We start from the raw sequence: 26,984 nt of genomic DNA on the forward strand, positions 1-26,984 counted from the left end.
GCTAGCTTCGCTAATTTAGCGATGTCCTAAGAACTTAGTAGGACCCTGTCTCAAAAAAAAAAAAAAAATTAAAATGGGGCTGGGAATGCTGGGTTCAATCCCCGGTTTTAAAAAAAGTATTAGCTAAACCGGATATGGTGGCAATTTGGGAGGCTGAGACAGTAGGATTGCAAGTTCCAAGTCAGTCAGTCTAGGCAATTTAGTGAGATCCTGTCTCAAAGTAAAAAATGCCTGGGGTGTAACACAGAGGTGAAGTGTTTGCCTAGCAGCTCCTGAGTCCCAGGATTTGATTCCCAGGATTTGATCCCCAGCTCTGCAAAAAGGAAAGGAAGTGGGGGAAAAAAGTACCTTCTGAAGAAAGTATTGGCTGGTCTCTGATCCCTAAGATGCAGCTGTCTGACCTTAGGAAAGTAATTTTAGCACTTTAGGTCCGTGTTTCTACTACTCAAATGAGTGGGATGAAATAGATAGAAGAGCTCTTCAGACATTTTACTACATGAAAAAAATAAGCAAGTATACACAGTATGACATTGCATTTAATGTTAAAAGATACAACATCTTATACAACGCTTATATTCATGTACCTGTACAGGAAAAAGGATACATAACTAGTAAATATTGATTATCTTTGGGGATAAAAGTAGAATTGGACGGTTCGCCGCCGTAATCCCAGCGGCTAGAGAGGATGAGGCAGGAGGATCTCGAGTTCAAAGCCAGGTACTAAGCAACTCAGTGAGACTCTGTGTCTCAATAAAATACAAATTAGGGTTGGGGATGTGGCTCGGTGATTGAGTGCCCCTGAGTTCAATCCCTGGTACCCACCCCCCACCCCGCCAAAAAAAAAAAAAAAAAAAAGGAACAAAAGTAACTTATATTACTGCTTGAATTTTTATGAGAATGTTATCTTGGAAATATAAAAATTGGGCTGAGGGTGTAGCTAAGTGGTAGAATACATGACAAGCATGCACACAGACCATGGGTTCAATCCCCAGCACTACAAAAAATAATAAGTAAAAATACAAATATAGTTTGATTTGTAAGTTTCTTTCTAGGGAATTCTTAGACATTAATTTTGATATTTTCTCATATGGGTGGACACAAAGAATCTTCAAATTTATGGAGCAACACACACACACACAACCACTGGGTAAAACAGCAAGGCTACACTGTCATCTCAGTCAGCAGAGGGCTTTGTTTTATGAATATTAATATTATTTATGGCAGTCTCTTTCTCAGTTTGGCCAAGAAGGAAGTCCTGTGGTCACTCAGTGAACCCATTCTAGTCTAACTGGCATCCTGGTTTCTAGTTCATTGCTTAGTTCACTAAACTGACATTAAAACTGCCAAGATAGAAACTCTCCAACAATTCAGGTGTATTCAAGGACAGCCATTTTCTCCTAGATCAAGATACACACTCAGAGAGCTGGATTTTGTACAAATTAAAAGAGCAGGCACAGGTAGATTCAAACAAAAAAGTTTTTTGGCTACCAGCCATTACACAATGATGTAATGCCAAGGCATGTCTGTTTTAAAAACAGGACATTCTGATTGGTGAAACACAATTGATTTCCTGTTTTGGTGTGCCAGTCCCTAAAGGGTGGGTCTCATCTCTGCTGTCTGTATCCTATTCCAGAACTCTTCCAGCAATCCTCATTTGTTTGGTGGTACATCTTGACGGTAGGAACTTCTATAGGAACAGTTTAACAGGAATATTAATGATAAGTAAACTAATACAGTTTATTTTTATTTTATTTGGGGGGGAGTATTGGGGATTGAACTCAGGGGAACTAACCACTGAGCAACATCACCAGCCTTATTTTGTATTTTATTTAGAGACAGGGTCTTACTGACTTGCTTAGCACCCTCATGCATTACTGAGACTAGCTTTGAACTCACGATCCTCCTGCCTTAGCCTCCCAAGCCGCTGGGATTACAGGCGTGTGCCACTGTGCCTGGCTAGAATTTTGTTTTATCCACTTTCCATTCCCTGGATGCCTATCGAATTCCTTTGTTGTGTGCAGACAGAATTTTTATGATGGGAGAGCTTGATTTTCTCTAGTGGAAGGAAAACAACAGCAATAGCAGAATCTTGCTATGCTGGTTATTCTTCTTCCTAAGCAGGTAGGAGACCTGCCTAATTCCTCACTGATGATTTTTCTAGAACTGTAATAAAGAGTAAGCACAGACAACTATCCCAACTTGATCTGACATCAAATGAGAGAAGAGTGCTGTAACTTGTGAAAATGTGTGTCATCACAAAAGTAGGTGGCTTAAGTCACCTTTCTCATACTGTCTTACCTTCCTGCATGTATGCTTCAGCATGTAAAGTGGTATTTAAGGAAAGGAACTTCCATCCTTTTCTGCCAAAGACAAAAAAACAATTAATCCCAAGCATACATTGAAATCATAAAAACACTTAGTGGGTTTAGCTTTCCTAAAAATGTATTGATGCCTGGTATTTGATTATGTTTTAAAACCTTTTCTAAATGTCCAAATGAAATATGCAATTTTCAAGTTTCTGTCTTTTCTACTTCTCTAATTCTGTGTCCTTGTTTCCACATGCATTTAATGTTATGTGACCTCTCAAATTCCATGGAGGAATTCCCTTACAAGTTCATGAATGTTTTATTTAAAGGAGGCCTTATACTTTATTCCTTTGTGGACTGATATGTCCTTTGCAGGGAATGGGAAGTGTCTCCCTCTCTGGTCTACTTTCCTCAGACATTTGCCAAAGACTTCCATTTTTGTTAAAAACTCCTTGCAGAATTCTAAAAGGTGGTTGTAAAAACAATTTGAATAAGTTGAAGGAAACCTAACCCTTATTTGAATTACATGAGTCATTTTGAGGAATGGTCCACAGAGAAGCAAGTACATTCAGGCCATTGCTGAGCTACCAGAAATTTCTTACGTGGGTATTATTGAAATGGGTGCCAGAAAACTGGAATGAGTCCCTCATAATACTCATAACTTTCTCTTTCTTTGGGAAGCTTGCTCATCGAGGTGGCTCGTGAACTGCTTCCTCTTGTGGTGAAATAATGTTCAGCTCTACCTTCAAAGCTGATCGCCTCCGGGTTAACTTGCATCTGGTTATCAATCGCTTAAAACTCCTGAAAAAAAAGAAAAGTAAGTAAACACTCAAAGCAACACCGCATGCGGGCTCTTAGATCCTGGTGAAATCCTCAAGTTGATTTATTTTCTAAGATCTCATTTAGCAGTTTGGGGATTTAAAGGAGAGTTTCTGACTATTGGAAATGCGATCATGTTTACTATGGTGATCAATATATTTAAAAAGTTTCTAGGGCTGGGGCTATAGCTCAGTGACAGCACTTACCTCGTACACATGAGGCACTGGGTTCGATCTTCAGCACCACATAAAAATTAAAAAAAAAAAACAAAATAAATGTATTAAAAATAAGTTTTTGAACACATTCTGTATCTTGACTATATCAACACCAATATCCAGGTTAGTAGTGAACTACACTTTAACAAGATGTTACCTTTGGGGAAACCTGAGTACAAGGGTACCCTAGGTGTCTCTGAATTATTTCTTACATTGTATAAATTATTTTTAAAAGTTTCCACAGGTTTAAAAAGTAAAAAAGATATCTCCAAGTTTCTGGACTTCTTGCCACCTGCCACCAAAACAGAGAAATTTAATTAGTCTTTTTTTTTTTTTTTTAGTTGTTGATGGACCTTTATTTCATCTATTTGCTTTCATATATGGTGTTGAGAATTGAACCCCGAGCCTCATACATGCTAGGCAAGTGCTCTACCACTAAGCTGCAACCCCAACCCAACAATTTCCACTCCTTTTTCTTTTGTGGTGTTGAGGATCAGAACCCAGGGTCTTATGCATGTAGGGGCAAGCACTCTGAGCTATATCCCCAGCCCTCTTTAATCATTCTTTTTAAAGGTAGAGTAGCCATTAAGTTTGATCCCTCTGGGCAATTTTTTCTGGAAAGGCTTCTTTATCTTTTTTCAAACACACAAAAAATGCTGTTCCTTCTCCCAGTTGACAGACCCAAGTAGTGCTATACCCAGAAGCAGGGATGATGTAAACAAGTTCTATCTGCTTTCTTAAAGTCTAACTGATCTTTTTTTTCTTTTCCCCACTATTTCTTTATTCCCATGGGTTACATGAGCCATTACTCCTCAACTAACTGAAAAACTGACACCTGTCAATTATAAGAAGTGTTCACATGAAATAAGTATTGCACATAACGCAGTTCTCTGAGTGCTTAGTAAATAGTTATATTAAAATACCATTATGTATTAGTGGGAAGGTAGCTGTTACTCAAACTTCCAATTTGATTTTTGAGCATTCTCTAACAAGATCATGCAAGTGTTTGGGGGCACAATTTTGGTAACAGAGTCCTAGGAAATTATCCAAAACAAATTATGGCAAACCCAGTGGTACCCATTATTTTGAATAGTGAGAATGACAATGATGGTGTGCACAGCACTTATAATTTCCAAAAGCATGAATTTGTGTTCTTTTATTTGACCCTAACAATCCAGTGATGCATATTATTGCTCAGATATAAATATTTATCTTCTTTTTGCAAATGAATAAATTTAAATATGGAGCACAAGAGTGAGTTAAGTTAGAACAAATGAGCCCTCTCTTACCTAAATTTATTCCTTCTTGAAATGAGACAAAAATCATGACCTTCTATATCTCTCCAGGGTTCTTTGTGTATCACAGAATATTATGAAGGCACACAATAAATTTTTTGCTGAGGGCTGGGGTTGTAGCTCAGTGATAGAACTCTTGCCTAGCCTCATAATGCACTCAGTACCACATAAAAACAAATAAATAAAATAAAGGTATTGTGTCCATCTATAACTAAAAAAAATTTTTTTGCTGGTATTAGAGTTGGTTTAACATCAGTTTAGCATTTGTAGGAAACAAGTCCAATTCTGTTATGATTTTTTCCCATGAGATGTCTAAAGAAAACATTTGTCTACTTTGGACTTGGCTATTTCCTTTCCAAGCACTGAGCTTTGTGTTTATTTCAGATTCAATGTGGTTTCATGTCAACATGTTTTGCAGTGAGAGCAACTCTATGTAATCATGATTTGATGGTGAGCATCATCTTTAGGGTATGGCAGACAGAGTATATAATTCGGAGACTTGGAAATTTTCTTGGCTTGTGGAAATGCTTTCTTGAAACTCAGTTTTCAGTTGATAACACAAGATAGTGAGTAAGCCTTTATTGCCCCCAATAGATTGGCCTGGGACAGGTTACATTTGTTACCTTTCCAAAACAATCTCTTGTTCATCCTGTGGAATAATGTAAAAAGCATAGCAATTTGCACACTGAAGATTTGGCCTTTAGTTCCAGTTGAACTAACTATTCCTAATCACTTGACCATGGGCAAGCCATGTAACCCCTTGGAGTCTCAGTTTTCTCAACTTTAAAATTCAAATAACAATGCAAATCTCACACAGGTGTTACTGGGATCAAATAGAAATGTTTATATGAAAACATTTTCAAATGTAAAACACCACATGCATTTGGGGATGAGGGTTGTTAGGTAAGTGCTCTACCACTGAGCAACACTCCTAACCCCCATTCTCCTTTTAAAAATAACTAATCTTTTTATTACAAAAATTATAATTTTTCACTTTGGAATATTTTATAAAATAAAGGTAACCTAAGAGGAGAAAATAAAAGCCACGTATCAAGTCACAGCATAAAGTGGGGTTCTCAACCTTTTAACAGTTTTCAGAATCCCATGGAGGGCTTATTACAACTCTAATTCTGGAGTTTTGAGTCAGTATTTTTGGGGTGGGGCCCAATAATTTGCATTTCTGACAAGCTCCCAGGTGATGCAAATGCTGTTGATCTGGGAGTGGGATTTTGAAGACCCTCCACATCTAGTTTGAAACACATAATTTACCACCTGCATTTGTTTTTATGAAACCATTGTTTTACTCTATTGTGTAAAATTCTTTTTTTTATTCTTTTTACAGATTCATTTTTTTTTTTTTCCCTTTGTGGTGCTAGGGATCAATCGAGGGCCTCTCACATGCTGATAGACACTTTACCACTAAGTGACATCCCCAGCCACACTTTTTTTTTTTGTATCGGGGATTGAACTCAGGGGCACTTGACCACTGAGCCATATCCCCAGCCCTATTTTGTATTTTATTTAGAGACAGGGTCTCACTCAGTTGCTTAGTGCCTGCCTTGCATTGCTGAGGCTTGCTTTGAACTTGCAATTCTCCTGTCTCAGCCCCCAGAGCCCTAGGATTACACGAGTGCGCCACTGCGCCTGTCACACATTCATTTTTCTATATGGCTTCATGCTGCAGTTGAACAGACTCAGAGAGCAAGGAAGGAGGTTGCAGACCACATGGCCACTGGGAAGGATGAGAGAGCCCGGATCCGTGTGGAGCACATTATCCGGGAAGACTACCTTGTGGAGGCCCTAGAAGTTCTGGAACTGTACTGTGACCTGCTACTGGCTCGGTTTAGCTTGATTCAGGCCACAAAGTGAGTGCATCATTTCATAGACTCAAAAGAGTGACATGACAAGGCATTCCTTGTACTTGGTAAGGGAGAGTGTGGATTCTAGCTTGTTGGGACCATTGAAGAACTCTCTCTGTCTCTGTCTGTCTGTCCTGTTTCTCTCTCTCTCTCTTTTTGTACTGGGGATTGAACCCAGGGTGCTTAACCATTGAGCCACATCCCCAGCCCTTTTTATGTTTTATTTTGAGACAGGGTCTTGTTAAATTGTTGAGGCTGACCTTGAACTTGTGATCCTTTTGCCTCAGCCTTCTAGTCACTGGGATTATAGGTGCACCACCACACCTGGTTGTCTCTAACTTTCACAGGAAGAACTACCTCTGCTCGATGAGAAGAAAATATTTTAGTCCAAAGAGCCATTAAAAAAAAAAACACAAATAGTTATGTTTTTCCTCTGAGCTGTAAAGGTATAATGTAAAGTTATGGTAGAGTCAGAAAATATATAATCAGAAAAAAATCCATAATCATTAAATCTGGAGATAAAAATTTTAGTATATCTCCTTTCAGTCTATATAAGTATCTCTGAGTAACTGTGCATATAAACATACGTGTATGTATATATATATGGTTATATTCCAATTTCAGTTAAAAATTGTTTAGCATTTTCCATAGACAACTTTTGTAGTATTTTACATGTGCACACAAATTCTGCCATATTGTTCAGTAGCACTCATGTACAATTCTTAAATCTTTCACTGAAAATGAAAAAACCCATCTGTCATCTGTTCACAGTAAAAACGGATTGTTTTCCAAAGTTGGCTGCTTTAGTTAAGATAGGAAGTGAAGTTTGAAAGATGGTCTTTCCATTTTACAAATTCATTAAATAAAGACCAGTCAAGAAATACAGTAGTATCTAAGAAAACAAGGTGGTCTAGAAGCTGGATTGTTACAAAAAAGGCAAAGAACATTTATATACAATTAGTTTTATGTCCTTCTACTGATGGGTATCAAAGGTCTTTATTGAAGTACTAGCGATATACATGAGTGATAGAGAGCTTGCCGAGCATGTGCAAGGCCCTCAATTCAATTCCCAGGGGTTTAAAAAAGAAGTTCTTTTAATTTTCTAATCGATCTATGAAAGTATAAAAATTGTACATATTTATGAGGTACTTTGTGATGTTTTGATAGTATATACAACTATATCTATAACTTCAAACAGTTATTATTTCTTGCTTTCATTCTTTTTTACCCAGGGGCATTCCACTACTAAGCTATAACCTCAACCCTATTTTTTATTTTGAGACAGGATCTCACTAAATTTCTGAGATCAGCCTCAAACTTAAGATCTTTCTGCCTTAGCCTCTTAAGTAGGGGAAATTACAGGTATGTGTCACTGCACCTGGCCACTTACCATTTATTTTTTTTAAATATTTTTAGCTGTAGATGAACATAATACCTTTATTTAATTTATATATGTAGTGCTAAGGATAAAACCCAGTGCCTCACACATGCTAGGCAAGCACTCTACCACTGAGCCACAACCCCAGCCCTACCATTTCTTTAGAGTGAAAACATTCAAAATTCTATCTTCTAGATTTTTGAAATATACAGTACATATTGTTATCTATAGTTACTGTACAGCAGCACATCATAACTTCTTTTTAATTTGTTTTGTTGTTGTAGATAAACACAATACCTTTACTTATTTATTTTTTTAATGTGGTGCTGAGAATTGAACCCTGTGCCTCACACACATCAGGCAAGCACTCTACCACTGAGCTGCAACCCCAGCCCCACGTCAGAACTTCTTACTCCTATCTAACTATCACTTAGTACACATTGGTCCACTTTTCCCCAACCCTCCCTCCTTCTTACTCTTCCCAGCCTCTGGTAACCACCTTTCCACTCTCATGTGATCAACTTTTTTAGATTTCATATGAGTGAAATCTTGGTTTGCTTTGGTTTTTCTCCCTAAATTCCTACATTTGTTGCAGAAAATCATACGCTCTGACCCATCTTTAAAAGCCTTAGCAATCTGGGCTCAGTAGCTCATGTCTGTAATCAGAGACTCAGAAAGCTGAGGCAGGATGATTACCAAGTTCAAAGAACAGCCAGGACAATTTAGAGAGATCCTGTCTCAAAATAAAATTTAAGAAGAGCTGGAATCTGGGTATAGTGGCACACACTGTAATCCCAGCTGTTTTGGGAGTCTGAGGCTGACACTGAAGTTGAGGATTCCAAGTTTGAGATCAGCTCTACAACTTAGTGAGAACCCTATTTCATAAAATAAAAGTCTGGGATGTAGCTCAATGGTAGGGCACTTGCCTAGAGTATCCAAAACCTAGTACCACCAAAAAACTGAACAAACAAACAAACAAACAAACAAAATCCCCCCAAAGGCCTCAGCAATTCTAAATGCCATTTGTTGCTCTTGCAAGATGACATGTGGATCATCCCTGGGTCAGAGGCTTGCATAATTGCAAGTTTCATAATCTCATGATCTTAAAGTCAAATGGGATTTCATTCTTCTTTTGATCCAGGGTGTTCGGTACTGTATCTTTTTTTTCCCTGTGCTTGGGATTGAACCCAGGAGTGCTTTACTCCAGAGCTACGTTACCAGCACTTTTAATTTTTTATTTTGAGACAGGGTCTTGCTAAATTGCTGAGGCCATCCCCAAATTTATGATCCTCCTGCCTCCCCCTGTCAAGTTGCTGGGACTACGGGCATGTGCTATCATGCCCAGTAGTGTTGTAACTTTTCAAAAAAAACTCCTTTACTTTATCTGAATCTTTTAGTCAATGGGGATTTTCTCTTGCAAGTATGCAAGTAGGAAAGAGACTCTCTCTGAAGTTAGGTTTCAAAGCTCTGAAAAGAGTGACTCTAAGGCATCTCTTTCCTGAGCTCAGGTATCATTGGGAAACATGGTTGGTGTGATCATCTGGAGTAGCAACCATAAATCAGCTGCCCCTTAGTCAGGCAAAAAATGTTGAAAGGCCACCTCACGTGCCCTTTGCACACTAGCATTTTGGGAGAGATTTTGATCTTGTTATATTTTTCCATAGTACCCTTCAAGGAGTAATTAACCCAAGAGTCAAGAGACCTTGACTCCAATAGCTGACGTTTCTTTAAGAAACCAGGACATTTGAATGGAGATGGTCTCTGCAACAAATCCTGCACAATCCCCTATAAGATACCTTCTGAGCATATTTTGCATAAATTGTGCAAGTGAAGTAATTTCTGTAACGTTTGAGGATCATTAAATACACTATAGCAAATTGGGCACATAGGAACAACTTCTAGCAGCTCCATTATATACACTTTGTTCCCTACTAGCAGGTGTATTCAGCAGTGTTACTACCTTTCAGGGTAAAATAATCATGCTATCTCCAAATCTTGAGATAAGAATTGTGATGTCTTGGTGTGGGGATGTAGCTCAGTAGTAGAGTGCTTGTCTAGCATGCACAATCCCCAACACTGCCACACACATACACACACACACAAAATTGTGATATCTTTCCTTTTCATCTACATAAGTATATGTATATGTTACTTTATGTATAAACATACCTGTGTGTGTATTTACATATATATTTACATATAGGTTTATATTCCAATTTTAGTTTTAAAAAATAATTTATTTACCATCATATTGTGAACATTAGAAGTAGGAAAAAGAGGAAAACAGGAAGCTCTGAGTTTTACAATTTTGTGATTTCCTTAGGGAACTAGATTCTGGTCTGGCTGAATACATATCTACACTAATCTGGGCAGCTCCTAGACTGCAGTCAGAAGTACCTGAGCTGAAAATAGTAAGTTTGACCAGTTTCAGTTACCTGTGTCATGATTATAGGTTTGAGTATCACTGTTGTCACTTGTTTGAATTGTGGGATTATTTGGAAAATCCTTTCTTCTCTTAAGGGATGACCAAAAAAAAAAAAAAAGATTTTTTTCTTAATCTTTAAATGAAAAGTAAATGCTTGAAGAATGGTAGAATGGTAGAAGAAAATATACAGGCCTTAAGTAAATCAAAACTAACTTAAAAGTGGATTTCTTGCTGGGCACGGTGGTGCATGCCTGTAATCTCAGTGGCTGGGGAGGCTGAGGCAGGAGGATCACGAGTTCAAAGCCAGTCTGAGCAAAAGCAAGGCACTAAGCAACTTGGTGAGACCCTGTCTCTCAAAATACAAAATAGGGCTGGGGATGTGGCACAGTAGTTGAGAGCCCCTGAGTTCAATCCCCGATATCCACACATACACACAAAAAAAGTAGGTTTCTTTTGGGGAGGAGGGTTATACTTTATGAATGTTTAGAATTAATGGTTTTAACTTTTACATTTATCAGCCTACTTAAAAACAAAGCATTTGTTATTGTTGTTTTGATGCTTAAAGAACATAATTCCAAAAGGTAACATGGAAGTGATTTTTGCTTTCTTAGATTGTTCTTTATCTCAAGCAAATTTTCCATAACTTCATGAGCTTTGCCTTTCTTTCTTGGTATTGGTTTTCTGCAGGTATCTAATCAGCTGTGTGCAAAATACAGCCAAAAGTATGGTCAACTCTGTCAAACAAATGAAATTGGAACTGTCAACTCTCAGGTAGTATCATTTCTAGAGATGTACACTTTTCTATTGTCTTATTTATTTATTTATTCATTGCTACTGGGAATTGAACCCAGACGTGTTTAACCATGGAACCATATCCCCAGCCCTTTTTATTTTTATTTTGAGATAGGATCTCGCCAAGTTACGGAGGCTGGTCTTGAATTTGGAATCCTTCTAATTTAGCCTCCTAAGTCACTGGGATTACAAGCATGTACCACTGCACCCAGTCAGAGACACACACTTTTATAAACTCAGGAATCTAAGGAAATTGAGAAAACTCAAAAACATGTAATTTTGTGCAGATTAAAAGATGTAGACAAATGAATTTTGCTTTAGAGGCAGAACAATTTGGGTAAGCCTTAAGACTAGAGAATTAAAATCAGATCTTTATTTAAAAAGAAAAAAGCTAACACCAAAAAACATGAATTGATTTCTTTTTTAAGAAAGCATACATTTTCCTATGTGTAACTGGCCTACCAATTGGAAGAAAGCTAATGAAAATTAGAAATTTCAACTTTTAAGCAGATGATCACATATAAGTAATTAAAGACTGACATTTCAGCTGGATTACAGAGATCTGGCCACTACATTTGTTTCAGGCTGGTGGACATTTTCATTATTCAGAGTGTCTATTATTGGTTGTTAAATATATTCATTTATCACCCCTAATAAAGTTCAAATACTTATCATAGAATCAGAATTCTTGATTTTTTTTTTTTTTGATACCAGGGATTGAATTTAGGGACAGTTAATCACTGAGCTACAAACCAACCCTTTTTATTTTTTTTAATTTTGAAACAAGGTCTCTCTAAGTTGCTTAGGACCTCACTAAGTTGCTGAGGCTTGCTTTAAATTTGTAATCCTCTTGCCTCAGCCTCCCAAGTTGCTGTGATTATAGATGTGTGCCACCACGCCCAGCTCAAATATTTTTTTCTTAGGTTTACTTTCTTCCTCTTAACTTTGTTTGGTTTGACATTCCTTAACTCTAAGATAGCACTGTCCTATAATACATTCACAAGTTGGACCCCTTCTTGGGGCTACATTATACATCTTAAAAAATATACCTCTTAGGGCTGGGACTGTGGCTCAGTGGCAGAGCACTTGCCTAGTATCTATGAGGCACTGGGTTCAATCCTTAGTACTACATAAAAATAAACAAATAAAATAAAGACATTCTGTCCATCTACAACTACAAAAAATTTAAAAAATTATACCTCTTAGACAACAGAATAGAAAGATGGGGAAAAAAGTGATTTGGAGTTGAAAGACCACCTAATCTCTTTGTTTTGTATTTTATAAGTTTGGGTGTAAGTAAATCTGTTGTGCTTTTTATTTTGCAGCTAATGTGTAAATTAAATGTGAACACTCTACCCCAGGTTCTAGTGGAACAGTACCTGGTAGAAATTGCTAAGAACTATAATGTGCCCTATACATCCAAGACAAGCGTTATGGTGAGTACTTTCAAGAAGGGAAAAATACAGGCTGGGGATGTGGCTCCAGCGGTAGAGCGCTCTCCTGGCATGCATGCAGCACGGGTTCGATCCTCAGCACCACGTGCAAACAACAATGTTGTGTCCACCGAAAAAACTAAAAAATAAATACTAAAATTCTCTCTCTCTCTCTCTCTCTCTCTCTCTCTCTCTCTCTCTCTCTCTCTCTCTTTAAAAAAGGGGAAAAATAGCCGGGCATGGTAGGACATGCCTGTAATAACAGCAGTTTGGGAGGCTGAGGTAGGAAGACAGCAAGTTTAAAGCCAGTGTCAGTAACTTAGCAAGGCCCTAAGCAATTTAGCAAGACCCTGTCTCAAAATATAAAATAGAAAAGGCTGGAGATGTAAAGCATCCCTGATTCAATCTCCATTATAAAAAAAAAAAAAAAGGAAAAATGGGGGCTGGGGATGTAGTTGAATGGTACCGTGCTTGCCTGGAGTGTACAAGACCCTGGGCTTAATCCTGAGCCTAGGAGACAGAGACAGAAACAGGGACAGACAGAAAGAGAAAAGATTTGAGGTTGCGATTTTTATTGTGCTTCAGAAGAGTTTTTTCTACTTATAGAGATGTGGTTTCCAGAGTTACTGGAAAAATTGTAAAGCAGGTAAAATTTGAACTTTTTCTGTGCCCACATATCATTCCTAATAGACCCATATATATTATTAACAACAGAAGAGAAAACAAATATCAAGATACTTAAGGTGTTAGATCAAGGAGTATGTCAAACATTTCCTAGTTCTTAAGATCACAACTTTGTCCTGGACATATTTTGCATTTATTTTGTGGTTTTTACTTTTTGGTGGTACTGGGGATTGAACCCAGGGGTGTTGTACCACTGAGCTACAACCCCTTTTTAAAAACTTTTTATTTGGAATTTCCTGTTTCGTGTGGTAACCTCACAGTGAGATCTGAAGTGCTGAAGATTGTTGGTGTGGTAATGGGGCTCTCCATGCTTTTTGTGTTCACTCATGGTTTCTTTCTTTGTAGTTGTAGAAGGACAAAGTGTCTTTATTTTATTTGTTTATTTTTATGTAGTGCTAAGGATTGAACCCAGTGCCTCACAGATGCTAGGCAAGTGCTCTGCCACTGAGCTATAGCCCTGCCCCCATTCATAGTTTTGAGGATGTGGCTATAACCTGTAGTGAATACTGGCTGCAGGTCAGAATTAAACAAAGGCCTGATTTGAACTACCAGCAATTCTAGGTATATGACCTATATCTGGGAACTGATTGTACTGTAACTGGAAGACTTGGATTTCTTTGAGTTCCTTTATCCTTTGTCTTCTTACGGGATCAAAGCTGAAGTGTGCCCATGGGTATTCTCAGGTATTCTCATTGAAAGTTCAAACACTTATGAATCAGTAAATACAGATATCATTGGTTGCTTACCATATTATACTATATTCAAAGAAAGTTTACAATCTCTTATGGGGAAAAAAATAAAAAGGAGTAATAGTCATGAATCCAAAATATCAATGGGAAAGAAATATTCAAGTTTGCATCATGTGAAAATTTCAGGGACACATCTAGGAGTGACAGATTGGGATAGTGGATCATATTCATTTTATCCCTCCTCATTTAAGTATAGGAATGAAGCTATAAATTCTGGATGGGGAGATTGCTTTACCAATCCTGGTACTTTGGCTGCCTGAGAATTGCAGTGCCTATTGGAGATTGGACTAAATGCCTATGGTTATTTAAAAATTATTGTTTTAAATTAAGAACTTTCTTTGCAGTCCACATTTAAGTACTATTCTTGTGGTGGAGAAAAGTAATTTCTTTAGATTTTTAAATTTGTAGTGAAGGCATTTTTAAAAATAAAGTTTTGCAATTCGTTAAAAAAAAAAAAACCTTTATTTTGAGACAGAGTCTCACTAAATTGCTTAGGCTGGCCTCCAACTTGCAATCCTCCTGCCTCAGCCTCCTGGATCGCTAGAATTACAGGTGAGTTCCACAATGCTGGGCTCATATTTTACATTTTAATAAAAAGTTCCTGGAATAAAGGCTACAAGATGCAAAGGAACACAGCAGTATCATGTAGTCTTAAGAGTGTTATTTCAGTAGTGAAATGTGCCATTTTCACATCCTAGGTCCACTATCTATTAACCATGAGACCTCAGGCAACTTTCAAAGACTCAGTTCTTTGGACTATAGAAAGGAGGATAATAATAGTTCCCATCTCATAAATTTGTTGAAGTGATTAAATGGGCCCATACAAATAAAGAAGTTAAATGGAATGTAAAACCTAGCACATAATAAATATAATCAAGTTAGTTGTTTTTGTTCTTTTTTTTTTTTTTTTTTGAGATGGAGTCTGTGATATCCAGGATGGTCTCAAACTCCTGGGCTCAAGGGGACCTCCCAAGTGCTGAGATTACAGGCATGCTCTATCCCATCTGATTTTCAAGTTTTGCCTTGTATAATATCATTGTTATGGAGGGTAGACTATCCTCCCTAAGATGGTCATGAACTGTCTTAAGAGGGATTTCTCCCAATGCTTCCAGTGATTGTTTAGGTGGTGTCCTGTGATTTTATAAAAAGATGGTCTCATACTCAGGTGCCAAACTTATGCTAGTGAGGACATGAAGCAACAAAGGGGTCTGGTCTATCCTCTGTGTTACCACTGCACTGCCTTCAAATTGCTAATGTGGAATGTGGCACATTGTGACTAAGGGGCATATTTATCTTTTCTGATGCTTTGCTGCTGATAGGAACTCTTTAACTCTTCTTTATTTTTTCTCTTTCTTGTCCAAAGAATTATTGTTGAAAAGTGGCATGTTGTAAAAATTTAAACAAAGAGAGAGACTTTGAAGAAACAAAAGCCACATGAAATGTCACTAGAGTCTGAACTCCTGTAATTCCAGCATCTTGGGAGACTGAGGCAAGAGAATCACAAGTTCAAAGCCAGCCTCAGCAATTTAGTGAAGTCCTAAGCAACTTAGTGAAACCCTGTCTCAAAATAAAATATAAAAAAGGGCTGATGATATTGGTCAGTAGTTAAGCATCCTTGGGTTAAAGTTCTAGTACCCTCCCAAAAAAAAAAAAAAAAAAATCACCAGAGAGGATTTCATCCAACCTTGTGGTTTTCAATAGAGATTGAGGATCTTTTATTTGAATCACTGGGACCATAAATATTTCACATTTCAGATGTTTGGGGTTTTGGAATATTTTCATGTACCTAATTAGATATTTTAAGAATGGGGCCCAAGTCTAACATGAAATTCATTTATATTTTATGTAAACCTTATACACATAGCTTGAATATAATTTTATTTTATTTTTAAAGAGTATGCAATATTTTTATAACTTTTTATTTTACTTATTTATTTTTATGTAGTGCTGAGGATCAAACCCAGGGCCTTGCATGTGCTAGGTGAGAGCTCTACCATTGAGCCATAACCCCAACCCTTGAGTGTAATTTTATACAATATATTTAGTGTGCCTGTGTTTTGACTGTGACCCATCAAGTGAGGTAAGGTGTGGAATTTTCCACTTATGGTATCATGTTGGTACTTAGAATGTTTTGGTTTGGGGTTTTTTGGATTAGGGATGCTCAATCTGCATCTCTTTAAAAAAATTTTTTTGGTAGTTGTTTGGACAGCATGCCTGTATTTTATTTGTTGATTTTTATGTGGTGCTAAGGATGGAACCCATTGCCTCATACAAGCTAGGCAATGGGTTCAAGCACAAGCTGTGCTCTACCACTGAGCTACAGCCCCAGCCCCTCAATCTGCATCTCTTTTTTTTAATATTTATTTTTTAGTTGTAGTTGGACACAATAACTTTATTTCACTTATTTATTTTTATGTGGTGCTGAGGATCAAACCCAGGATTTCGCATGTGCAAGGTGAGCACTCTATCGCTGAGCCACAATCCCTAGCCCCTATATCTCTTTATGGTGGGAATTTCTACATACCATTAGCCAAGACTTCTAGGCTCGTATGAATTCCAGTTCATATATCCATCCACCTGCGGTTTTAATATCTGAAACACTTGGATGTTTCAGAAGCATCTCAGACTGAACATGTCCAAAAGGACTCTCATCCCTCTACCACCCTACTCATTCTACAGTTAATAGTAATTCTATGCTGGGACAAAAAGCTTGATATTTTTCTTGTCTCTTCTTTTTCTAAACCCCCACCTCCAAGCAATATTCAGAATGTTACCGCTTCTCACCATTTCCACTGCCAATATTCTGGTCTAATCAGCAATCATCTCCTCCTATTTAGATTATTACAATAAGTCACTTAACTGCGTTTCCTGCTTCTACCGTTGATCCCCCATTAATTGATACTTAATATGGCATCAAAGATCTTTATATCTAAGTCAGATCAGGTCACTCCTTTGCCTTTGAAGCCCTCCAGTGGATTTTTATTTCACTTAAGATAATATGGAATGTCTTTCTCGTGACTGACAAGGCTATGTACACCTCCTGTCTCTTGTCTCTCTGGCCTCATTTTCTCTACTCTTCCTTTGTTTACTCTGCCTCAGCCACACTGGCCTCCTTCCTTACACTTCTTCAAACACACAAGGTACTTTCCCACCTCAGGACCTTTGTACTCCCTTCCAGTACTCTGTTTTTTTTATATATCTACCTGGTCCCTCCCTACTTGCTTCAAGTCTGTATTTAAATGTTCTCTTCTCTGTGAGATCCTTCCTAGCTACATTTTCTAAAATCTCAAACTCTTCCCTCTGTAGTTCTCTATATTTTTTCTCTAGTGCACTTGTTTCTTATCTGACATACTGTGTAACTCACTTAATGATCTTGTTTGTTATCTGTCTCCCCAGCTAGAAAGTCACCTCTCTGAGGATGGGCACTTTTGTCTGTTTTGTTCACTGTTGCATCCCCAGCAACTATTGCTGGCTTATATTAGGTGGTCAAGAGACTTTGTCAAGTGAACTAGTAAATCCAGAGTTTATCATTGCTCAAGTTTAATAAACTTTATTTAGACATATCTATACATATTTACTTATTACTCTTCTTTGAAAAATATTTTTAGTTGCAGACGGACACAATACCTTTATTTTATTTATTTATTTTTATGGTGCTGAAGATTGAACCCAGTGCCTCACACGTACTAGGCATGTGCTCTGCCACTGAGTCACAACGCCAGACCTACATATTACTCTTATTAATTTTTTAAAAAAATGGACAAAAGCCTTTATTTTATTTGTTTATTTTTATGTGGGGCTAAGGATCAAACCCAGTGCCTAACAAGTGCCCTGCCACTGAGCTACAGCCCCAGCCCTGCATATTACTCTTAATTGGTGTACCACAGTGCCTGACCTCTTTGGTACTCAAAGTCATTGGAAGAAAGAAGAAGACAGTTAATTACATTCTGCTGTCAAATGTAACAAATTAGAATAAATAAAATAAAAAATAAAAATTAAAAAAAAAGAAGACAGTCGACCAGAAAAACTTAAGTTTTCTTTTAACTGTCACTGACTAGACTATAAGCTTCATAAAGGCTGGAACATTGTTGCATTGTGCATTACTTCTTCCCAGTACTTCCAAGAGTGTTTAATATGTAATAAGTATGCAAATAAATAAGTGTATAATAAATTGCAAACCTGATGGGATTCTTATCCTCTTGTCTAAGGCTGAAGCCCCAGCGGACCTGGTCTGTGTTGGATTTACAGAGGATGTCAAGAAAGATGCCCTTGGCAGAGGAGATAGCACTGCAGTGAGAGCAGGTGATCCACCTGGGGCTTTGCCGATATCTGCACCAGGGCCCCTACATGTGCCATCCCCAGGCCCTTGTTTCCCGTCCTTTCCTCCTGAAAGACAGGTCAGTACAGATAGGGAAACTGAAATTGAAATGGGACTGCATGAGTGTTAAACTATACTTCTAGCTGGGCCTTTTGGAGAACAAAATGATCTTAAGGCCAGGGAGGTATTTACAATCATTTAGTTGATGTTGGTGTGTTTTTATTCTGAAGTCATGAGTAAAGAAAGCTATTGTCTCTTATCAACCTCTGGATGATACCAAATATACACTGAAAAGAACATTTTATTTATTTATTTTAGTTGTGAATGGTCACAATATCTTTATTTTATTTATTTATTTTTATGTGGTGCTGAGGCTCAAACCCAGTGCCTCACACATGCTAGGCAAGTGCTCTACCACTGAGTACAGCCCCAGCTACCCTGAAAAGAACATTCTTACAAGCTGAACACATTTGAAAATCCTTCATGTACAGTGATTTAAACTCAGGTCAGATTAGATATATTCAATTCATATATAGTGAAACCAATTTACTTTCATGTTGAAAATAATTTTAAAAAGTGTTCTATATGTGTACTATGAATTGAAATGCATTCTGTTGTCATGTATAAATAAATAAATTTAAAAAAGAGATGCAATAAACTCAAGATATATGAGACTGTTGCCAGCATAACATAGAATATTGTTTTATAGTGAATTTAAACAACAACTTTGCATACGTAAATCTGGAGAGATCAAATAGGTAAAAATGAAAGAACCATAGACATTACTTTTCTTTATTCTTTATTCATTCAGCAGTATGTAAAGAAAAATGCTTTTATTCTTTTTCACCTTGTAGTCTTTTTTTTTTTGAATACCAGAGATTGAACTCAGGGACGCTCAGTGGAGCCATATACCCAGCCCTATTTTGTATTTTATTTAGAGACAGGGTCTCATTGAGTTGCTTAGCACCTCATCATTGCTGAGGCTGGCTTTGAACTCACCATCCTCCTGTCTCAGCCTCTTGAGCATGCACCTCAGTGCTGGCCCTTATAGGCATTTTTTACTCCAAAGTTCTTTCTCTAAGATTTTATATTTTAGACATAAACTAACTCTGATTTTCCTTGTTAAAAGTATTTGTCTAAACTACACCTTGTGTATTTTTTTCTTCTATTCTTGGAATACATATCCTCTGATTTAAAAATAAACAAACTTTATTATGGACAATTTTAAGTATATATAAAATTTGAATAATATAGTCAATTGCCATGTAACCATCATTCATTTTCAACCATTCTTGACATTCTGTTTGTCTTATTTTGTCCCTTTGTCTTTTTCTAACATTGTTTAGAGAAGGATGGGAGAAGAGACAGACATTATAAATCTCAGACATTATAAAATTTCAACTGTAGTTATTTTGGTATAGTCATGTGTTGCTTAATGACAGGATGCATTCTGAAAAATGTCATTAGGCAATTTCATTGTTGTGCAAACATCAAGGAGTGTAGCTACAGAAACCTAGGTGGTTTAGGCCAATAACTTAACATGGCCTCTTTTTTTAATTTAAAAAATGTTTTTCTACATTTTTATTGGTGCATTATAGTTGTACATAATGATGGGATTTGTTGTTACATATTACATATGTACATACAATATAGCAATGTAATTTGGCCAATATCATTCCCTGCCTTTTGACATGGCCTTCTTTTTAAAAATAATTTTTTAGTTGTAGATAGACACAATACCTTTATTTATTTATCTTTATGTGGTGCTCAGGATCCAACTCAGTGCCTCACACGTGCGAGGCAAGCGCTGTACCAGTAAGGTACAATCACAGCCCTTGACATGACCTCTTGATTCAGTAGATTCCTTGGAAAACTTGAAATGAAACCAAGATTTGACCTAGTTATCCCACTCCTTAGTTTATACCCAAAGGACTTAAAAACAGCATACTATAGTAATGATGTCACATTAATGTTTATAGCAGCACAATTCATAATAGCTAAATTGTGGAACCAACCTAGATGCCCTTAGTAGATGAATGGATAAAGAAACTGAGGTATATATACACAATGAAATATTACTCAGCATTAAAAGAGAATAAAATCATGGCATTTGCAGGTAAATTGATGGAGTTGGAGAATATTATGCTAAGTGAAGTAAGCCAATCCCAAAAAAACAAATGCTGAATGTTTTCTCTGATATGAGGATGCTGATCCATAATGGGGATGGGGGAGCATGGGAGGAATGGAGGAACTTTAGATAGGACAAAAGGGAGGGAGAGGAAGGGAGGAAGTAGGGGGTAGGAAAGAAGGTGAAATAAGATGGACATCATTGCCCCAAGTACATGTATGAAGACACAAATGGTGTGATTCTACTTTGTGTACAACCAGAGACATGAAAATGTGCTCTGTCTGTGTACTATGAATTGAAATGCATTCTGTTGTCATGTATAATAAATTAGAATAAATAAATAAACTCAAGATATATGAGGCTGCTGCCAGCGTAGCTTAGAATATTGTTTTATACTGAACTTAAATAACAAAAATACAGTATAGTAAATATGTAAATTAATAACATAGTCATTTATACTCATTATCAAGTATTATGTGCTGTACATATTGTATATGCTGTACTTTTATATAAGTATCAGTGCAGGAGATTTGTTTATACCACATACATGTGAGTAATGCCTTGTACTACAATGTTGTGGTCAGTTCTTGACTGAAGCATTGTCATGTGAACGTGACTATATGTAGCTCTAACACATATTCTTTGTTTTTATAATATAAAACAGTGTCATTGGGCTGGGGATGTGGCTCAAGCGGTAGTGCGCTCGCCTGGCATGCATGCAGCCCGGGTTCAATCCTCAGCACCACATATAAACAAAGATGTTGTGTCCGCCGAAAGCTAAAAAATAAATATTACAAAACTCTCTCTCTTTCTCTCTCTCTCTCTCTCTCTCTCTCTCTCTCTCTCTCTCTCTCTCTCTTAAAAAAAACAGTGTCATTATGTTCAGTATAATGAAAATAACTCCTTAATATCATACAAGGCTCAATCTATATTAAGTCTCTCTCACAAGTACAATTTGTGCATTTATTTTATTCAAATTAAGATCCAAAAAGATCTACACATTGTATTTGGTTGATATATATTTTAAATCTTTAATCTATAACCCTTCTTCCTATTCTTCCTTTTTTTTATCTCACCATTTATTTTTGGAAGAAGAGTTCTCTGATTTTATTAAACTAAATAATTTTTACAAATAGCATGTTCAGGCACAGAGATAAAAGATTTTCTTGGGTCTTATAAAAGGTCACAGGTGACAGAAAAAGCAAACCCCGTAGTCATTCGTAAGACTTTCTGCCCATAGGTATTAAAAAATTTTACCCTAGGGCTGGGATAAAATTTTACCCTAGTGGCTCAGTGGTAGAGCGCTTGCCTAGCATGCGTGAGGCACTGGGTTCGATTCTCAGCACCACATATAAATAAAATAAAGATCCATTGACAATTAAACAATATATTAAAAAAAATTTTACCCTAGCTCAGCCACCCAGAGTTTTAAAACCATGTGCCAGGGCAGGAGGGAGGGGTAGGGCAGTGCCTATCCACTCTTGCTTCAGAGCACTGGAGGATGCCTGCCCCTGGCTGGGTCTGAGGCCCGATCCCAGGTAGAGGGTGGCCGAGGCTGTCATGTGGTAGGACATTGGGCCAGTGGAGAACACTTACCCTAGTCCTTTACTGACCCACACCTCTGTCCCCTGCACCTCCTCCCGCACTCTCTTGGCTCCCCACCATTCTCCCCTGGCACAGTGCCTTACACAGAGGTGGTCATCAGGGGGTTTGAACTGAGTCCCACTACCTCAGGGGACACCTCTCCTCCCCCACTTGTTTAGGATTCTACACTAGGAGGCCTCCATTACCTCTTCCCACTCCATCCCTGCAGAGGGGCTCCATTCACCTCCACTCTCTCTTTCACCTCTTTTCCTGTTGTATATATCACCTTTGTTGACAATAAATTATTTTTTTTAATTAAGAGAAAAAAATTTTTACCCTAAACAAGAAGGAAGCTTGATTGTACTAGTTAATTTCAAGTTAATTTTAAGAAATACTTATTGAAGATTTGCTGTGTGAAAAATATATGCATTTGTAACTCAAACTATTCACTTCCTAGTGATTTTTTTTCTTTCAGAATGATGACTATAAGAAGAATGATTTGCTTCCCTCACTGGTTCCTAGTAAGTAGAGAAAATGCTGGCGGAAGTTGGAGTTGCTTGCTATTCACTGAAGATATTTGAAAAATTATTTTTAAATAACTTTTTAGTCTTCAATGGACATTTATTTATTTATATGTGGTGCTGAGAATTGAACCCAGTTCCTCACACATGCTAGGGAAGTGCTCTTCCACAGAGCCAAACCCCAGCCCCTATTTCAATTATTATAAGACTATGGGGGCTGGGGATGTGGCTCAGTGTTAGCTCGTTCGCCTAGCATGCGTGAGGCACTGGGTTCGATTCTCAGCACCACATAAAAACAAAATAAAGATATTGTGTCCACCTAAAAAGCTAAAAAAAAAATAAATATTTTTTAAAAAAAGACTATGTCTACACTGGTGAGAGAAGTATATTAGTGACTTACCAGGGGTACAGTTGTTCCTTTATAGTAGCTAACAGTTTTCATCATGGATGTGGATAGTGTTTTGAAATCCATGATACAATTTAGGAGGTATAGACCTTCCAATGTTCAGACTTAAAAATTAGTAGCTAAACCAGGCATGTTGCTGCATGCCTATAATCCCAGCAGCTTGGGAGGCTGAGACAGGAAGACTGTGTGTTCAAAGCCAGCTTTAATAACGACGAGGCAATAAGCAACTCAGTGAGACCCTTTCTCTAAATAAAATACAAAATGGGACTGGAAATGTGGCTCAGTGATCAAGTGACCCTGGGTTCAATTCCTGGTGTCCATCCCCCCAAAAAATTAGCAGCTAAAAGTTAGTAGGAAAATAAAACTACTCCCATTAGAGGCCTCACTTCTGGGAACTTGGTCTAATGCAAGTATACAGAGTTCCTGTGGCAAGGCCTCTAATGTGAATAACTTTGTTTGCATTAAACCAGGGGTTCTTGGTATAGAGTCCACTAAGTGAGAGGCACAATTTTGGATATGTAAGGGAAAGGATTCATTGCTTTCATCAGATTTCGGGAGTCTTTAACACAAAGAATCAATATTATAAGAGATCGTCCTGTTACATATTTTGAAAATTGTGCCTTTGTTAAAAGCTCCAGTGAACCTTAAAGAAGATTGCCAGCAAATGATAAACAATACCACCTGTTGCATGAAGGGAGAATTGTTAAGTTTTCCAGTCATAGCATATGCTGCATTCTTAAAAGCCATTGTAGGGGAGGGAGTGATCCCCTCTCCCAACCCTAGGTTCTTAAATGGGTTTTTGGGCTGGGTCTAGAAACTGAATTAGCATAAGATCTGATTAATAAGATAAAAGCAACAAGAATTATTTGTTTATAATTTTTAATTGTATATTGACACAAAGCCTTTATTTATTTTTAAGTGGTGCTGAGGATCAAACCCAGTGCCTCACGCATGCTAGGCAAGAGCTCTTCCACTGAGCTACAACTTCAGCCCCAAGATTTATTACTTTTGCACATTAGAGAGTAAAGTTCAATTATGCCAAGGCATAATGCTTATATACTTTTTTTAGAAAATAAATTTGCAGGAATGACAGGATAAATGGATCTTTGGATGAGAGTAGTAAATTCTAGGGATATTACTAAGAGGTATATGGGGTGGGAAATAAAAGCTAGTGGAAGGTAAGGAAGGGTTACTTAGAGGCATTTATTGAGGTTCACTAAGCCCCAGTTACCAGAGTCTAGTGGCTTGGACTGGGAAGGACATCCAAGAAAATCTTTATGACTTGCTGCGTGTAGGAAAAGATGGGCCAAATAGTCCTCTTTGAAGCTACATGTGATTTCAACTTGAAATAATCAATAGACCAATTCAGCATATTTTGAAAGAGTATATTCTTAATTTCTTCACAATGCAATAGTAGCCTCTTTCTTTGAGGCTGGGATTTTTTTCTGGAGGACTGCCTTGTTATGACTTTTAATTACATATATTGAAATACATAGGTCCAGGACTCAGCCCCCAAACTTCTTCAAAGCCAGAATCAAGAACCAAGATTGGTTTCCATAACTTTATGCTGTCTAATTTGCCTGATGTAAAACCTCAAGCAAGCCCATCCATCGACCCTTATGATTCCGAAGAGGTTGACTTGGAAGACCTTAACCGGAGACTTGAAATGCTGAAGAAAATGAATTAATTTCTTGGACCTTGAATTGAGCATTTGCCTGGGAATCAGGACTGGGTGTGAATTTTAGCATAGCCATCTCTGTGTGGGTCTGAAGCTTTCTCGTTCACAATTCCTTCCATTTCTTAAATTCTATATATCTCTGCCTACTGTAATAATGTGTAAATGTGTCTGTGTACACACTTGTAATTATTTCTGTCCCCTCAAATTTGAAATACTTAGATGAAGATTCTTGACCTACAGAATATTATTAATTGAGGTCAATAAATTTTCCTCTGGATCTTTAATTATCCCATAATTATCTCTTTTTTTTTTCAGGTAGGCAGAATGGTGTGAATTTTAAATCCCATTGCATACTACCTATATGACTTTTAGCAAATGGTGCCTCCTGTCAAATTTATATGAAAGAACTCAAAAGCTAGAGGAAAAGATCTTTTAATAAATGAGTTTTGCGGGGCTGGGAAGATAGCTAAGTGGCAGAGTGTTTGCTTATCATGTGTGAGGATCTGGATTTGATCCCAGTACTGCAAAAACAAACAAACAAACAAACAAAAAAACCCAACCCAAACCCTGAACAAATCCAAAGAGTCAACAAAACAAATAAGTATTTGGAAGAATGAATGTACATATATAATAAAATAAGTGTTTCCAGAAAATCAGTGGAATCCTGTATGTCTGGACTCAAATGTAGACTCTGCCACTTACTAGCCGCTTCTTTTTCTCATCTGTAAAATGGGGACAATAATAAGGATTAAAGAAATAGTGCATATAAAAGTCTTAATAGGTGATCAATAAATTTTAGGTTCCTATCCAGTTTCTATTATTTGTTGTGGTCTAATAGACTAAATCTTGGTGATTTTATGAGACTAGATAAAGAAGAATCTGAGAAAACAAGTCCAACTTAACTTTTCTTTTTGATTGCAAAAATAAAACAAAATTAAAATCCTCTATAGTCCCATCATCCAAAGATAACCATTTTTATATTTTAATTTTGTTTTTCAAATTTTTCTGTATGTATACACAATTTTTACAAGCTTATTTTAGTTACATTGTTTAGAAAAATCTGCTATACCATGATTATAAAGTTAGAGCTATAATTTTATTTTTATTGGTAGCCTAATGGTCCCCATTATGAATGTGTGTAACTTATCTGAAATTTGAGGTTATGTCTTAGAAGTTGGGGAGTAAGCCTTTCTAAATTTTAAGCACAAGCCACAGAAACCAAAGATTCCAAGTTAATGATAATTATGGCATAAATTGGGGCAATTCTTTTTAATTTTGGGTTGCATGGGTGAGGGATTTGGTAATTAAAAAGAAAATATAAAAAAGATACAGGGAGGAGGTTTATGTTGCGAATTTCTCTTTGATTATCTGCCATTTGGTATGGTACAATTGGTATGGTATGGGGGGTGGGTATTGAGTATTAAACCTATGGGACCTTACCCACTGAGCCACATCCCCAGCCCTTTTTTAAAATTAATTTTTAAATTTGTTTTAATTAGTTACACATGGGCTGGGGATGTGGCTCAGGCTGGGGATGTGGCTCAAGCGGTAGCGCGCTCACCTGGCATGCGTGCGGCCCGGGTTCGATCCCCAGCACCACATACCAACAAAGATGTTGTGTCCGCCGAGAACTAAAAAAAATAAATATTAAAAATTCAAAAAAAAAATTAGTTACACATGACAGTAGAATGCATTTATGCACTTTGATATATCATACATAGATGGGATTTAATTTCTCATTTTTCTGAGTGTACATGTTGCAGAATCACATTGGTCATGTAGTCACATATATACATAAAGTAATAATTTTTTGTGTGTTTTATTCTACTATCATTCCTATCCCCATATCCACTCCCCTCGCCTCCCTTCACTTCTCTCTACCTAATCTAAGGTAGCGCTATTCTTCTCTTGTGTACCCCGCATTGTTGTGAATTAGCATCCACATATTAAAGAAAATATTTAGCCTTTGTTTTTTTGGGGGGATTGGCTTATTTCATTTAGCATGATATTCTCCAACTCCATCCATTTACTGGCAAATGCCATAATTTCACTGTTCTTTAAAGGTGAATAATATTCCATTTGCCCAGAGCATTTTATTTTCATTTTGAAACAGGGTCTGCTTAGAGCCTTACTAAATGGCTGAGGCCGACTTTGAATTTGCAATCCTACTTCAGCTTCCTGAGTGGCTGGGATTACAGGTGTGCACTACTGAGCCTAGCAGAGCTCTTCTTAAGAAGACAGGTTTTCTTTTCTTTTTGGTTTTTAATGGTAAACACTTTATTTTGGCCTCTAAACAATTTTTGTGATATTCCAAATGGAATACTTACTAACTCTGCTTTGCAACCTCTATTCTTTTATGGAAATCTCAAACTGAATTTGGCATGTGTTCCATGC

At 37.2% G+C, this 26,984-nt stretch overlaps 1 protein-coding gene and 1 pseudogene across 7 annotated transcripts in view; one reads left to right on the top strand and one right to left on the bottom strand.

Annotated features, from left to right (window-relative positions):
- The window catches only part of LOC101965498 (IST1 homolog), a 26,474-nt gene extending 1,231 nt beyond the window's left edge, over window positions 1–25,243 (top strand). For 3 of the 7 annotated variants that reach the window (XM_013365672.4, XM_013365677.4, XM_013365674.4), the window contains exons 2-9: window positions 2,988–3,123; window positions 6,320–6,500; window positions 10,196–10,283; window positions 10,985–11,068; window positions 12,415–12,525; window positions 18,164–18,352; window positions 22,461–22,506; window positions 24,409–25,243. In XM_013365672.4, coding sequence (XP_013221126.1) covers window positions 3,036–3,123; window positions 6,320–6,500; window positions 10,196–10,283; window positions 10,985–11,068; window positions 12,415–12,525; window positions 18,164–18,352; window positions 22,461–22,506; window positions 24,409–24,599 — 978 coding nt within the window. In that variant the 5' untranslated portion in view covers window positions 2,988–3,035 and the 3' untranslated portion in view covers window positions 24,600–25,243. Of the gene's footprint in view, window positions 1–894; window positions 1,678–2,161; window positions 2,262–2,987; window positions 3,124–6,319; window positions 6,501–10,195; window positions 10,284–10,984; window positions 11,069–12,414; window positions 12,526–18,163; window positions 18,353–22,460; window positions 22,507–24,408 lie in introns of those variants that run through there. The other 4 variants (XM_078032623.1, XM_078032624.1, XM_013365684.4 and 1 more) reach the window with 3 other exon arrangements.
- On the bottom strand, window positions 9,192–9,783 carry LOC110597154 (E3 ubiquitin-protein ligase TRIM13-like; annotated as a pseudogene).
- Window positions 25,244–26,984: the final 1,741 nt, after the last annotated feature.

Source organism: Ictidomys tridecemlineatus, chromosome 15 (genome assembly GCF_052094955.1).
Source record: "Ictidomys tridecemlineatus isolate mIctTri1 chromosome 15, mIctTri1.hap1, whole genome shotgun sequence".
NCBI lineage: Eukaryota > Metazoa > Chordata > Mammalia > Rodentia > Sciuridae > Ictidomys > Ictidomys tridecemlineatus.